At 38.2% G+C, this 14,070-nt stretch overlaps 1 protein-coding gene across 1 annotated transcript in view; it reads left to right on the top strand.

The window, feature by feature from the left end:
• The first annotated feature begins 292 nt into the window (after positions 1-292).
• Positions 293-14,070, top strand: part of LOC132825688 (nuclear receptor subfamily 6 group A member 1) — a 165,117-nt gene continuing 151,339 nt past the window's right edge. Inside the window, exon 1 of the mRNA XM_060841075.1 lies at positions 293-338. Within this exon, the coding sequence (XP_060697058.1) occupies positions 323-338 (16 nt within the window). The 5' untranslated portion in view covers positions 293-322. The remainder of the gene's footprint in view (positions 339-14,070) is intronic.

Genomic DNA, 14,070 nt, shown 5'->3' with positions numbered 1-14,070 from the left:
TAACCTCCCAATTTTAAATTAAATGCTACTGTTCTCTGTTTAAGGGTTAATCTTTGAGGTTACAATGTTAACAAAAAAAATAGAGCTATCAGTTCCATTCAGATAACCTTTGGTCATCAGAGGACTCGAAGCAAAGTTGTGACCTTAGGGCTTGAACTTTACAGTCACATGACCAGCTTGTAAACTGACCTGTGGGGTTGACTGTTGCATCTAAGCTTCCAGAAACTAGCGCTGGGAAACATGAGGTGTTTTCTAACTGCTGATAATTTGTAGCAAATATTTGCATGGATGGCTGCTATGCAAGTTACGGGAGAAGAATGAAATGGATACATGGGAAGGTAGTATGAATGTTAGTTAAAATTCGATATCAGCTGCTATCTAGCTTTTCTAAAGAAAGCTACCAGCAAACATTGGCCTCGGGGGAGGAGACTCAGCAACTGCCTTAATTTTTAAACGCGTAAAGTGACATAGAATAGTGTTAAGAATAAAATTGTGTACTTTTTGTGAAGAAACAGAGAACTCAAGCAAACCTTTTTTTCTGTTATTACTTCGGTAATGACTTGCATGTTCTGGTTTTAGATTAACAGATTATTCAACTGGGATCTGCTTTCTGCATGTCGTGCTCTTTTTCAGTTGGCTTGGTAGAGAGTTGTTTAAGAAGCCCTTTGTTTTAACTCTTTGAAAAGGTCTTTTTATCTTATGCTTGTTAATTTTTGATGAAATCATGGTGACTCGTGACAACTGCTTCTGAAGTGTAACCTACTATGCCCAACCCCCACCCGCAAATCTCCTAGGGGTTAATACTGACTCAAATGATTTAAGGTAGATAAACGAGTTTAGAGAATGGAATGCAAAGAAAGGCAAAACATCGATGTCTCTTAAAATATGCTTTCAGAGTCTTTTTATTAATTTGGAAAATAGCCTAACCTATTTCTAGGCTTCCATTGTTTGTATGTGTGCAGCTAGAGAACTTGGGAGCATCTGATGGCCATTAAATCCTCTGTAGGCCACAGCTTGTGGTTGATATCCCACAGGCCCAGTCAAACTCTTACTCATGCTGCCTGTAATTAACTGCTATTGTTTTCAAAACAGTAGAAAATCATGGTTGGAGATATGCTTATTTCAAAAATAAAATATTTTCTAAAGATTGAAATCTTTTGAGTAAAACCATAGAATTTTTAATAATAAAAGCAACATTTTCAGGCTTAGATTTATGCTGTGGTCATGACAGATTTTTCTGTATGTATACATGTTAGGCCTCCAACGTCTATTTGATAGGAATGATCAGCTGGAACAGGAGGTGGGAATGTATCTCGTCCCCTAAACCTGTGTAACAGCTGAGTATGAGGATAAATTAATTGGTTTTATATAAATGAACACAGTCTCTGTGATGAATGTTATTTTCTTAAAGAAATGTTCAAAATTTTATTTTCTTCAGCTGTAATATACGTACTTTTTAAAAAGTGCACATTTTAAAATTTGATCCTGAAAGTTACAATTGAAAAATGCTTATCAGTCTTCTACCTTCAGTTGTATTTTCAGTTTTTAATTTGTATTATCAAATAAGCCAAAAAGTATTGTAATGCCTTGTTATTTGTTTTGAACACCCTTCAAATTTAGTTCCATGTTTGAGCAGAACACTTATGAACTAACTGTGATTTCTAGCAAAAATTGTAATTGAAATATTAATAAAGTGTAAATATACTCCATTTTGCGATTATCTACTTTTAAGAAAATGTAAAAAAAAATGCATTTTGAAATGCCAAATATGTTTGTTTCTGTGTAATTAGCTGTCAATTTAACATTACATAGTCAAATAATATATTCTCACTGTGCATTTATGCTAGCTTAAACATAAATTACAAATATAACCTTTTTCACATAGTTTACACCTCATTTTTGTTCTGCAAAAGCTGAACTACTGTTACCTTTTGTCATTTTTAATGTAAAGTTTTTTTTTAATATCCAAGCTACGATGTTTCTATCTAACGTTCCTAATGTTATGGCACCATAATGCAGCTTCATTAACAAAGATCCTTAGCTTTTGTGAATTGTGCATTTAGTAGAAATGAAAATGTCATGTTTGAATGTAATAGTTTTTCTATTTTATATTACTTTTAGCTATTTATTTTCCAAGTGCTGAAAACTACATTGTATGGACTGAAAGTACACATGGAACAATGTAAACAGTGGTTTTGGATTTAAAAAAAACTGTATGATTTGTAAGTCATGAAACAAACCAATTGAAAATTTACATTAAAAATGCAGTTGCAATAGAAATTTTGCAGAAGAAAATCTACTCCATGTAGAGAATATCCAAATATTGCTTTCATTAAAGCTATTTTTAGCAATGTTTTCCATACTTCTCGATGTTAGTTGCAATAATGTATTTGTTAAATAGCTTGAGGAATGTTTACTATTTAACAAGCAGAGGCTGTGTTATTGCATTGTTGATTTTATAATTGAGTAGAACAACCTTCATCTAACAGTGTGTACAGTCCTTAGGTGAATAATGTAATGATTTTCCTAAAACCCAAAGGAAAAAAATGACTTTTTGCATATCTTTGTACATAATGCTTATGTGCTGCTTAAAAAGGAAAAACCTGATTGCATTAGGAGTTGTAACTGAGACAGTTACATGATCATTATCACTTGGGCATAGTGCTGCTGCTGGAATACAGGGGGTTAATTCAGTTGAATTTTTCACTATTAGTGCGATTTGTGGAAAACACCAGAGCAGCACAGTCTGGTCTTTCAACGTGTAATTTGCCAAGCAGGAAGTCTTATTTATTTTGCTTAGCTCCTAGGTTTGGTTGGAGTATGTGTATTTGTGTGTGTGTGGTGGTGGTTGGGGGGGGTGGTGGAGGGCAGAGGATAGTGGAGAAAAGGAGGAGGCAGGGGAGTGGAAGGAAGATTGATGTTTGGGGGTTGGGAGTGGAAGAAAGGTGGGGGAGGGCATGAAAGGCTTAAGTGATTACTGTACCTAGGATAAATTGCATTGGCTCTGTGTGGACCCACCCTAGTTTTGATGGATCTATGGTGATTCTAATAAGGGTTTTTAATACCTAAGTTTGTATCTTTTGCAGTGACCTTCAGTATAGAGCTAGATCACTTAAGATTAAGCTTTCTAGGAGCCTTTGAAACCATTTGTTGTTGATTAGCTTTGCTAGGGCTCTCTAAAACCATTTATTATTCTTTGTCAACTGAGATGGACTGTGGTTTTTGTTAGAAAATATCCATTTTTATGAATTTATACTTTTTCTCATTGTTCTAATTCTGGTAGAGATATTTGACGAATTTAGTCTTCTAATTGTGTTAGTGAATTAGCAAAACATTAGCAATTCTTCAGATCTATCTTTGAGAATTGAATGACTTTAAGGAGAACTTCCTTGACAATTGAGTGTAGGGACACTTGAAATTTTGTGTGCAAGATAATTTTGAAATAGATCTTCCACTGAATCTAATTACATCTTTCCCTTTTTTGTATCTTAATTGATGAGTGCCAATGAATTATAATTGTATTTTCTTTTTCAGATTTAGCTTTAAATCATGTATTTGCCAATGTACTAGCTGTTACTAATCCCTGAAGTCTTGATCATTCATTTATTCCTCAATAAACGTAACAAAAGCAACTTTACCTGGTCATTATGTGAGGGAGCTGGCTATGCTCAATTTGCTGCATTTTCCGCAACAACGATTGCATTTCAACAATATGTATTTGGCTGTTTTTGTTTTTAAAAGACGCACTTTGAGACTTTATCAACATAAATAATGCTCTGTCAATGGAACACATCTTACCTTTCCTTCCAAATTGAACTAAATTGTTTTCTGAAGAACCTGCAGCAAAATATTTTGGTTCCTCCATTCGACTTCGTGTGCACAAGAACTGGGAGCAGGAGTAGACAATTCAGTCTCTCAAACCAGTTTTGCCATGTGATACAATCATGGCTAATCTTGTCTTGCTCTCAATTCCATTTTCCTACCTGCTGTCCAGAGCTCTTCAACCCATTGCTAAAAAGTTGGTCTATCTCTTCCTTTAAATTTAGTCAATGTCCCAGCATCCACTGCACTCTGGGGCAGTGAATACCTCCGATTCATGGCCCTTTTTTTGTGAAATAATTTCTCTTCTTTTCCCTTTTAGAATGAGGGGTATCAGATTTTAAAACAATGACTTGTCATTCTAAATCTCTCCACATGAGGCAGCATCCTTTTTAATCTTTGAGCCCTTTAGCATCTTTATACCTCAGTTAGATCTTCTGTCATTCATGTTGGCATCTGGCTCAGGGACACTTGAAACGTAAATTTGTAAAAGTATATTGAGATTATACACTAATGTTCTCAAATTCAGTGTGCAAGATCATTTTGAAATGGATCTTCCACTTAACAAATTTCTAGGTCAGACTGCATGTATTTATCACTGCTGCCTCTCACTGCCGGGGACCCAGGTTCGATTCACGCCTCTGGCGACTGTCTGTGTGTTTGCACATTCTCCCTGTATCTGCACAGGTTTCATCTGGGTGCTCCAGTTTCCCATCTCCATCCAAATATGTGTAGGTCAGGTGAATTGGGCAATTTTAGCATGCATTAGTCGGGGTAAATGTAGGGGAATGGGTCCAGGTGGGTTGTTCTTTGGAGGGTCAGTGTGGACTTGTTGGGCTAAATGACCTGTTTCCATACTGTAGGGAATCTAATGTTATAGGGCAGCACATTGGCTCAGTGGTTAGCACTGCTGTCTCTCAGTGCCAGGGACCCAGGTTCTGTGTGGAGTTTGCACATTCTCCCCGTGCCTGCGTGGGTTTCCTCCAGGTGCTTCAGTTTCCCCTCTCAATCCAAAGATGTGCAGGTTATGTGAATTGACCATGCTAAATTGCCCATAGGGATGTGTAAGTTAGGTCCGTTAGTCGGGGTATATGTAGGGGAGTGGATCAGGGTGGGTTACTCTGCAGAGGGTTGTTGTGGACTTGTTAGGCTGATGAGCCTGTGTGCACACTGTAGGGATTCTAATTCTAATTTAAACTCCAGAATGTATACGTCTAAACTGCTTAATCCCTCATCTGGAGGATCAATCTAGTGAACCACCTCTGAAGTGCAAATGATAGCAGTGGAACTGTTATTTAAAATTGTTTTTGTGGTGGATTAGATGAGGGCTTTATTAGATCATATTCTGAGCAATTTGAATAAGGTTTTATTATAACCTAAGTAGTGAGCTTCACGTTTGTGAAAAAGAAATCCAGTAAAATATACCACTCATCGGCTGAAGATTACTGACCAGTAAGAAAAGCTTAAAATCATTTGGATTGGTGAGGGTTGCTGCTCTTGCCACCTGCCTGCCTCAGCTGTTATTTTTCCAGCAGAGAGAGGGTGGACAAAATACCTGGTCTTTAAGCTAGCTCTGAGGCCCTTTAAATGGCTAATAGTTGACTATTTACCTCTTTAAACAGGCCCCTTAAGATTCAAATCTTATGTGCTTGGGGGGGTGGCAGGCAACTCACTTTTTCAGACACCCAATTATCAACCCAGCCCTTCCCTTTGGGCCTAGTCTAGAAGATTTTCCCCATGAAGTTGCTCTAGTCCAGCTTCGAAGCGCTGTTGGTGCTCGGGAACTGACTGGAGTTTCAGCAGGGGCCATCACTTCGTGGTTCTGCTGAGTTGGAGTTGTGTGGTGCTGGAAAAACACAGCAGATCAGGTGGCATCCACCGAGCAGGCGAATCAACATTTTGAGCATAAACCCTTCATTAGGAATGAGGCTTGTGGGTCAGGAGGCTGGGGGGGGAGGGGGAAGTTGTCTGGGTTAGAGGTCTACCCGCTAACAGTTGGCTGAGAAATCTTGAAGTTGGGATATTCTCCTCAGAGCAGAATCTGTGGCCTGAAGCAATTAACTAACAATTATAAAATCTGGATGTGGTTTCAACTGGTGGAATAAAGGTTGCCTTGGACTTTTCAGCTGGTGGATGGGTCTACCATCTCTGTATCATGTGGCTTATATTTTGAGCAACTGAATGTGAACAATTTAATGAAGATTAGTTAAAACATGCTGTTAAGTGTTAGCTAATATTAAACATCAGGGGAAATGCATCATTCACATTTTATATCCTAATTTTAATTAAGTAGAATAATTGCCATAGAAAATTTAGATTTTTAGTATTTAAGGAGCTAAATTTTATTTTTTGGGTCAGAGGCTTGACTTTTTACGTAGTGTTGTGTTCCAAAATGTTGCTTGCTGTTTAAATATTTTGTTTTATCTATTGTCCAATTTTGACTAAGTATGAATTAAGTTTGAAGTGTTTTTATATTTTTCCTGTTTTTAAAAAATATCTTATTCATAAATTTAGAATGTTCATACAATATTTTGTGCTAAATAGTACACTTGTAATCATGCTCTGAGCTAGTTTAAATTTGCTCAGTTAAAAGTATTAACAATGTGTGAAAAATACCACCTGTATGTAATGGTCACATCTTACCAAATTAATTATCAAAAATGAAATTGATATCTATTTCAAGCTTCTCTACATATTTTAAATAATGGACATTTTTGTATTAATATCTGCAGTTTAACATTTTCTTTAAAAACAAATGTAACGCTTGTCAGGTAATTAAAATTTTACATAACCCTATCTTGAACTTGTGTGGGGAGGTATCCCAAGAGCAGGAGCAACCAAAAATTATATTTAACGGTGTAGGCTTGAATGCAAGTGGCAAAACAGGAACAGTCTCTCCTGAAACTTTGAAAAGGCAGAAAGCCATTACAACTTGTCAGGTCTGTAGGGAACAAAAAGTGATTAACAGAAGTACAGTGAAAGGAAAACTGAGGCTGAGGTGCTTAACTGAGGAAGATGATGGAGTAGCCCTATTACAAAAGCTGACTGACAAAATAAAGATGTCACTGCAAGTTCTTTAGTTCTAGGGAAGGTTGCTTGTTGCAAGTTCAGGACAATATTTCCTTAGATGAGTGTTAAAGCATGCCTGAAAGCACATGGGAGAATTGAACCCCTAGCTGATAGTAATTGGTTAGCTGGAAGTTTTCTTGCAGCAGAAGCCACAGTCCTGAATTTGCCTTTCTGCTATCCAGTGCCTGTAAGGCCATTTCTGCAATTTTATTTTGTTTGTGTCAGACTAACAGATGTAGTCTTCTCCCTGAAATGGTTGTTGCCAGCCAGCCTGTCTGTTGTATGTTTATCGTACTGCAGACCACATTCCTGGAATGGTGGGATTGTTCTATGAGAATGGATTGAGGATACTTGCTCGAGTGTGTCTCGTTCGTCCAAAATCACATTAAAGGATACTGACTAAATTGTCTATCTCATCTAAATTTAATGTTAGAATACGTAAAGGGTTTAACAGGGTAGATGCAAGAAGACTTGTCGGAGTGTCTAGACCCAGGGGAGACAGTCTAAGAGTTAGGCCATTTAGAACTCAGATGAGGAAGGATTTCTCTAATCAGATAGCAGTGAATCTTTACAATTCTCTTCCCCAGAAGGTTGTGTAGACTTGATCATTGAACACATGCAAAAAAGGGGCGTGAAAATAGACCTGCAAACAGGATTGGGGAGAATGCACCAAAATGGTTAACCAGGGGAAAAAGTCCAGTCCATCAGGGACTAAAACAGCAAGAAACAGATAATTAGATTTTACATCAATGTCTTCTAACTATTTTCTCAAAATGATCCAGTGTTAACATTTCTGACTACTTGCATCCAGAGTGAAATTGTAGGTAGTTTGGGAGATATAGTGAGGGTGGATGTTGGTTAGTGTCATTTTGAGTTGTTGAGTAGGGGCTTGTGGGAGGGGCCTGAAAAAGCAAAGAACCAACTTTCCACAGGCTGTGGCAGTTCCATGAATTAGGCCTCTAAGAGCAGATGATTTACCTATGCTGATCAACCGGGTGGGGTCATAGCCATGAAAGTTTGGACTGACTTTTGACAGCCATCATAGTTGTGTCTGAGCCCATGATGCCAAAATCTCCCCCTGTGACCCCACTATGTTTCATAATTCACAGATTGAGACCACCTGCTCTAGATATTAGATCATCTGAGGAAGTTGGTGTTGAGTTAGAAGATCAGCTGTGATATAGTTGAGTTGCAGAATAGACTTGAAGGGCCTTATGGCCTACTTTTACTGCTATTTCCTCTGGTTCAAAAGTGCTCACAACAATTGAGATCAGACTCTTGCATTACTCTTACTCTTCCATACATAGTTTGTGGTAATCTTCACATTTTCAAAAGGCATATACATAATTCACTGAAAACTTCCTTCCCCATATGTGTCTGACTGAGACAGAAAGTGCCTGTGATTGGCATTAACAGACGAACATTTACAGATCTTTAACCTATTTTATCAATGATATCACCTACTTTTTGTACCTGAAAGTCTGATCAGAAATTCTATATATTTAGATCAAAAATATAGTTTAATGAATATTTTTACTATAGTTTCAAAATCAATGAGAAATTCTCCATCTGCGATAAAGAAAGAGCACTGTTAAAGTCAAATGGTTCTAAATTCTGTTCTATTCCTAATTTTTAATAGTGCCAATTTCGATGTCAAATTAGACTCTTAAACTCTGGCATGAATCCTTCCGTGGGTTCCTTGAGAACATTTCAGCCTTGCTACCCTCAATTGTTAATTTCCATAACTGGCATTTTATTCAGAGTTTTGTCTCGTCATACCACCTTTTACCCTTTTTTACAGGTCCAACTACAACTAATCTATTAATTTTGTTACCAGTTGGAAATTGTCACTTGTGGTTCTGTTTAGGAGTGGCACGCTTGCCTTTGAGACAGAGGGTTTGAGCACATATATCTAGACTGTCACTCCAGTGCAGTACTGAGACATTGCACTATTAAAGATGGTATGCTAGATCAAACTTACATCTGCCCATATGTAATGCTTAGTATTAATCCTTAACCAACATCACAAAACAGATTACTTTGGTAAATATCACCGTGAGAGCTAGTGTGCACGAATTAGCTATCATGTTTCTTGTTATAATAGTAACTACGCTTCAAAAATTACTTCTTTTTGGATGTAGAGCACTTTGATTTTTCAAAAAATGCTTGTCATTTCTTTAAATCACCTTTAAATTGTAGTTACCAAATTAAAGCCATGTAGGCCATTTTGAACTTTGTCATCTCTTGGCAGTAATGTGGTGGAGTGAATTGTTCACCCAAGGCAGAACCTGCATGACTTTTATTCCATTGAGTGCAATGGCCAGAAAATATATTGGATTCTCAAGTACTAACTATGCACTGTCTGGACAGAGTCCTGGGGAAATGAAAATTATTTCACCATGAGGCAACACCATGCAATTTCCAGGCAAAGGCCAATGATTTTGCATGTAGTTTCACACATAAGTTGAATATTAATGTTCGAAAATTACAGAGAAGCTCTGCACTAATTGCGATCAGAATTTCTGCACATTGAATTGAGTACAGGTCCAGTGTATACATTTTTTTAGAGGGAAATGTAGAAGTAATAAGTTCAGAGAACCCTGGATGTCTAGGATAATTCAGAACTAGATGAACAAGAGTATGGCTTTAAGCAAGTTCAATGGAAGCTATTCAGCTGCAACCCTAGAGAAATACCAGAAGTGCAAGAGATCTTAAAGCAATTGGAGCAAAAAGGGGCATGAAAAAAGACCTGCGAACAGGATTGGGGAGAATGCACTAAAAGAAAGTGGTTAATCAGGGAAAGAATTCGTTAGGGAACAAAACAGCAACCTGTGTGTGAAGCGGCAGGATATTGGGAGGGTGTTAAATGAATATTTCCTTTCAGTCTTTCTGGGAATGGAGGATGTAGGTATGGACTTCAGGAAAAGGGACTGCACAGTTTGATGTAGGAAATGAAGTATTGAGCCTTTGGGCTTAAACAGACCAACCCCCTGGCCTGGATGTATTGCATCCTAGGCTGTTGTAGAAAATTGCAGGGGCTCCGACTCCAATTTTAATTCCTCTCTGGCTACAGGGGAATGGTCAGAGGACTGGAGGGTGGCTAAGGTGGTTCTGCTCTTTTAGAAGGGTAGTAGAGATGAACCTGGAAATTACAGACCCGTGAGTCTCACGTCAGTGGTAGGAGATCAATTGGAGAAAGTTCTGAAGGAGTAAGGAAGGTCATACCTAACAAATACTGGCATTATTTTTGAAAAGGCAATTGTGTAGATGAGGAAAGTTCAGTTCATAGAACTTATATGGATTTTAGCAAAGCTTTTGACAAGGTCCCAGATGAGAAACTGAAAAGGTTAAAGGACATGGAATTGAGGGGAAACTGGGGAAGATTTATCCAAAACTGGCTTACTAATAGGACACAGGACAGTGGTAAAGGCTGTTTGAGTGACTGGCGATTGGTGTCCAGTGAAGTACCATAGGGATCAGTACTGGGACCTTTCTTGTTTGTTACATACATAAATCATATAGATGAAAATGTGGGGGGAATGTTAAGCAAATTTGCTGACATCTAGATTGGTAGAGTAGTTAATATGAAGAAGATGGTTGTAGATTACAGGAAGATGTAGATGGATTGGTCAGATGGGCAAACCAGTTTCAGATGATATTTAACCCTGATAACTGCGAGGTGATGCACTTAAGAAACGGAATATTTAAAGAATGGCAGGAGACTGGGTAGCTTAAAGCAGGATTTTGGGGTAATTATTCATAAATCTCCGAAGCACACATATAGGATAATTAAGGAGGTGTATGGAAAATTACCTTCATCAGTCATGGCATGATGTATAAGAGCAAGGAGATAATGTTGGAGTTGGATAGAGTGGTCAGAGTTGGTACTGTGTGCAGGTCTGGTTACCTCATTACAGGAAGAATGTAGTAGCACTAGAGGGAGTAACAGGAGATTCACCAACCTGTTGCCTGGATGGAGAAATTGAGCTGTAAAGAGAGACTCTGGCTTGGATTGTTTTCTTAGAGCAAAGAAGAGTGAGGGGGTATAGCATTGAGGTGTATCAGATTGGGGGGTATGGATGGGATGAAGAGAGAGCAGAGCTGACGACTCAATGAAAGGAAAATCATGAGGGCATAGTTTTAGTGTAAGGGGTTGGAGAATCTGAGAAAATTTGAACAAAAACTGTTTTCACTCAGCATTTGGTGGGAATCTGAAATGCACTGCCTCGAAGATAGTGGGTGCTGGAAACCTTACGATCCTTTTTTTTAAAAAAAATTGAGTGTTTTAAATATCATAATATTCAAAGATATGGGACAAGTTAGCGTACTTTTAATAGTTATGTCAGTGTAGACTTGACTGAAGGGTCTTTTCTGCATTGTATGAATCGGAATATATTTGACTATCAGTGCATTTCTTATGGCATTGCTTAATAGTGACCTTAACTTGTAAGTCTGCTTCTGTGTCTCAGATGATTGCAAAGGTTGGTGAGATAAAAATCTCATTTGTTTTAAGGTTGTACAACTGCAATATTATGTTGCAATCAAAACCAATCCCTTTTTAAAGATAAATTTGAACATCAACGAATGAAATTATTTCATAGCAAGATTTCAAGTTTAAAAATGCTGTGTAACAAACACATTTAAAGCAACGTTAGTTAAACGCTAGACCAGTTGTCAAGTTATATTCAAAATTACAGCTTGACTTTGTCCCTTCAGTGGTTACGTCATTCTCCAGGGACTATAGTTTCTGGAAAGATTGGTTCCTTTTCCCTTTTCCAGCTAGTTAAATTTTAATTGCCAAACTGACTTCCACAGACATCCCTTTCTACAGCCAAAGCCGGTTGAAGTTTCTAACCTCACTTAAAATCTCAAACTTGGTTTCTTCAATCTGAGTGCAAGCTCAAATCCATATTCTTTATGGTGAAATATATAGACTAGCTGCCTTCATCTCTATGTATTCTTTCACTCTCATTCGTGTGGACAGTTGTGCTGGAGAAGTTCAGGACTTTGTGTCACTAGTGATGGGGTCTGTGGATCCTTGCATGACTGAGCCTGATCCTAGAGCTGCGTCTCCAACCACTCATTTGGCAGTCATTTCTGGGGTTGAAATTGTCCTTGACCTTGAGATTGCTGGAATTCCTTTTTTGGGGTTTCTTTTCTGCACATTCCCTCACTATTCGACCAGGTTCCCCATGGGAGACTGATTAGCAAGGTTAGATCTCATGGAATACAGGGAGAACTAGCCATTTGGATACAGAACTGGCTCAAAGGTAGACGGTAGAGGGTTGTTTTTCAGACTGGAGGCCTGTGACCAGTGGAGTGCCACAAGGATCAGTGCTGGGTCCATTACTTGTCATTTTATATAAATGATTTGGATGTGAGCATAAGGGGTGTAATTAGTAAGTTTGCAGATGATGCCAAAATTGGAGGTGTAGTGGACAGCGAAGAAGGTTACTTCAGATTACAATGGGACCTTGATCAGATGGGCCAATGGGCTGAGAAGTGGCAGATGGAGTTTAATTTAAATAAATGTGAGGTGCTGCATTTTGGGAAAGCAAATCTTAGCAGGACTTGTACACTCACTCTGAAGGAAAGCTGCTGAAATGCTCAAGTTCTTATTCCGAGTGAAACAACCGTGTCAAGCTCCACTGTCTGCGTGCTGGTCTGAAGCTAGAGATGTCCACATCTCTCTATCCTGTCCCCTCTCTGCTTGCCAGTTGCCACAGGGCTTGTGTTATGTGCATGGTGAAGTTGAGTTCCTTCAGGTGTGCATCGTGCACAGGGCATCTTTTAATGTAGGAACGTTGTTGCACGCCAGTAGACAGACAGTCCTTGAAAAAACGATAGATCTAATTCCAATGGCAAGGAAACTTCGACTGGGGATTGCCCTGATGCTGAAGCCTTTGTTGTTCTTCGTAGCTATTGATATCACATGAATACCTTCCACCTGAATCATCATTGAGGACTTGTTTTGGATTGCATTTTCTCTGGTTCCTCCTCTTTGACCTTACCATCATGCGTGACCCTGCCAGGAGTTGAGAACTTATGATTGTATCATTCTCTGCATCAACACAACACTTGAGCCTCTCCTCCAAAGCTAGGTGAAAGTATAGGGAAAGTGCACTTAATAGATATCCTATAATGCAACATTACGAAGACCTGATATGCACTCTTCCCCTCTCAAAGCCTAATCCTTGGCACATTGACCACTTAACTGCTAACTATTTATCCATGAGACCTGTGGGTCTAATGCATCTTTTGAAGTTAAATCAACAGTTTAAAGTATAACTATTTATAAAACATAACATTTCTATTACTTAACGATTTTGTAAATCTAACAGTCTACTTTTGAAACTGTCACACATACCCATGCTGTTATCCATGTGTATGAACATGTGAATGTCTTGCATCTTGTTTGTCCTAAGTTATTCTTGGTCCCCGTAGCAACCAAACCACTCGGGCTTATTGTCAAACTGTATTCAGAGCAAGAATCTTGATGGTCTTCATTGCACCATTTTTACATTGCACTAAACATAGTTCCAAAATATTGACAAATACAGTGTTCGTGTTTGATATAAGCATGTTTTATAAACAAATGGTTTGCTGGAATACCTGATCTTCTCTCCTCAAACACATGCATCATATGTTTTTTAAAAATGCTTTCCCTGCCTACCTTTGCTGATGTTCAAGGTGATACTATTCTCTCCAATGCTTTCTTTAATTTTTTTATGATCCCTTCATATTCATAAGAAAATGAAAACCAGGAAAGACCATGAAGACAAATATGTTAATTCCATCTGGGTGGTAGTACAAAATAGTGTGTCTTTGAGCCACCTGAATGGACTATTAGTCTTAAAGATAAAAATACTTGTGGCCAAATCCTTTGTTTAAAAAAAAGCCTTAAAGCCATTGCATAATTTCCAAGACTCTGCAATTTCCAGTAGCTCATTGAGCCGCAACTAAATCATCTTGACCAAACCTTGACCTCGTCAATCTGCTGGCACATCTGTCCTTGACTGTATCAGCAAGGAATCGTAAAAAAAATTAAAGAAATGGGAAAGCATTGGAGAGAATAGTATCACCTTGAACGTCAGCAAGAGTAATCACAGCACAGTCCTTGTGGAGACTAAGTTTCATCTTCACATTGAGAATAACCTGTATTGTGTTGTGTGGTCTTTTCAC

This window comes from Hemiscyllium ocellatum, chromosome 21 (assembly GCF_020745735.1).
Source record: "Hemiscyllium ocellatum isolate sHemOce1 chromosome 21, sHemOce1.pat.X.cur, whole genome shotgun sequence".
In the NCBI taxonomy this organism is placed as follows: domain Eukaryota; kingdom Metazoa; phylum Chordata; class Chondrichthyes; order Orectolobiformes; family Hemiscylliidae; genus Hemiscyllium; species Hemiscyllium ocellatum.
This window is presented reverse-complemented; position numbering and strand designations above follow the sequence as displayed.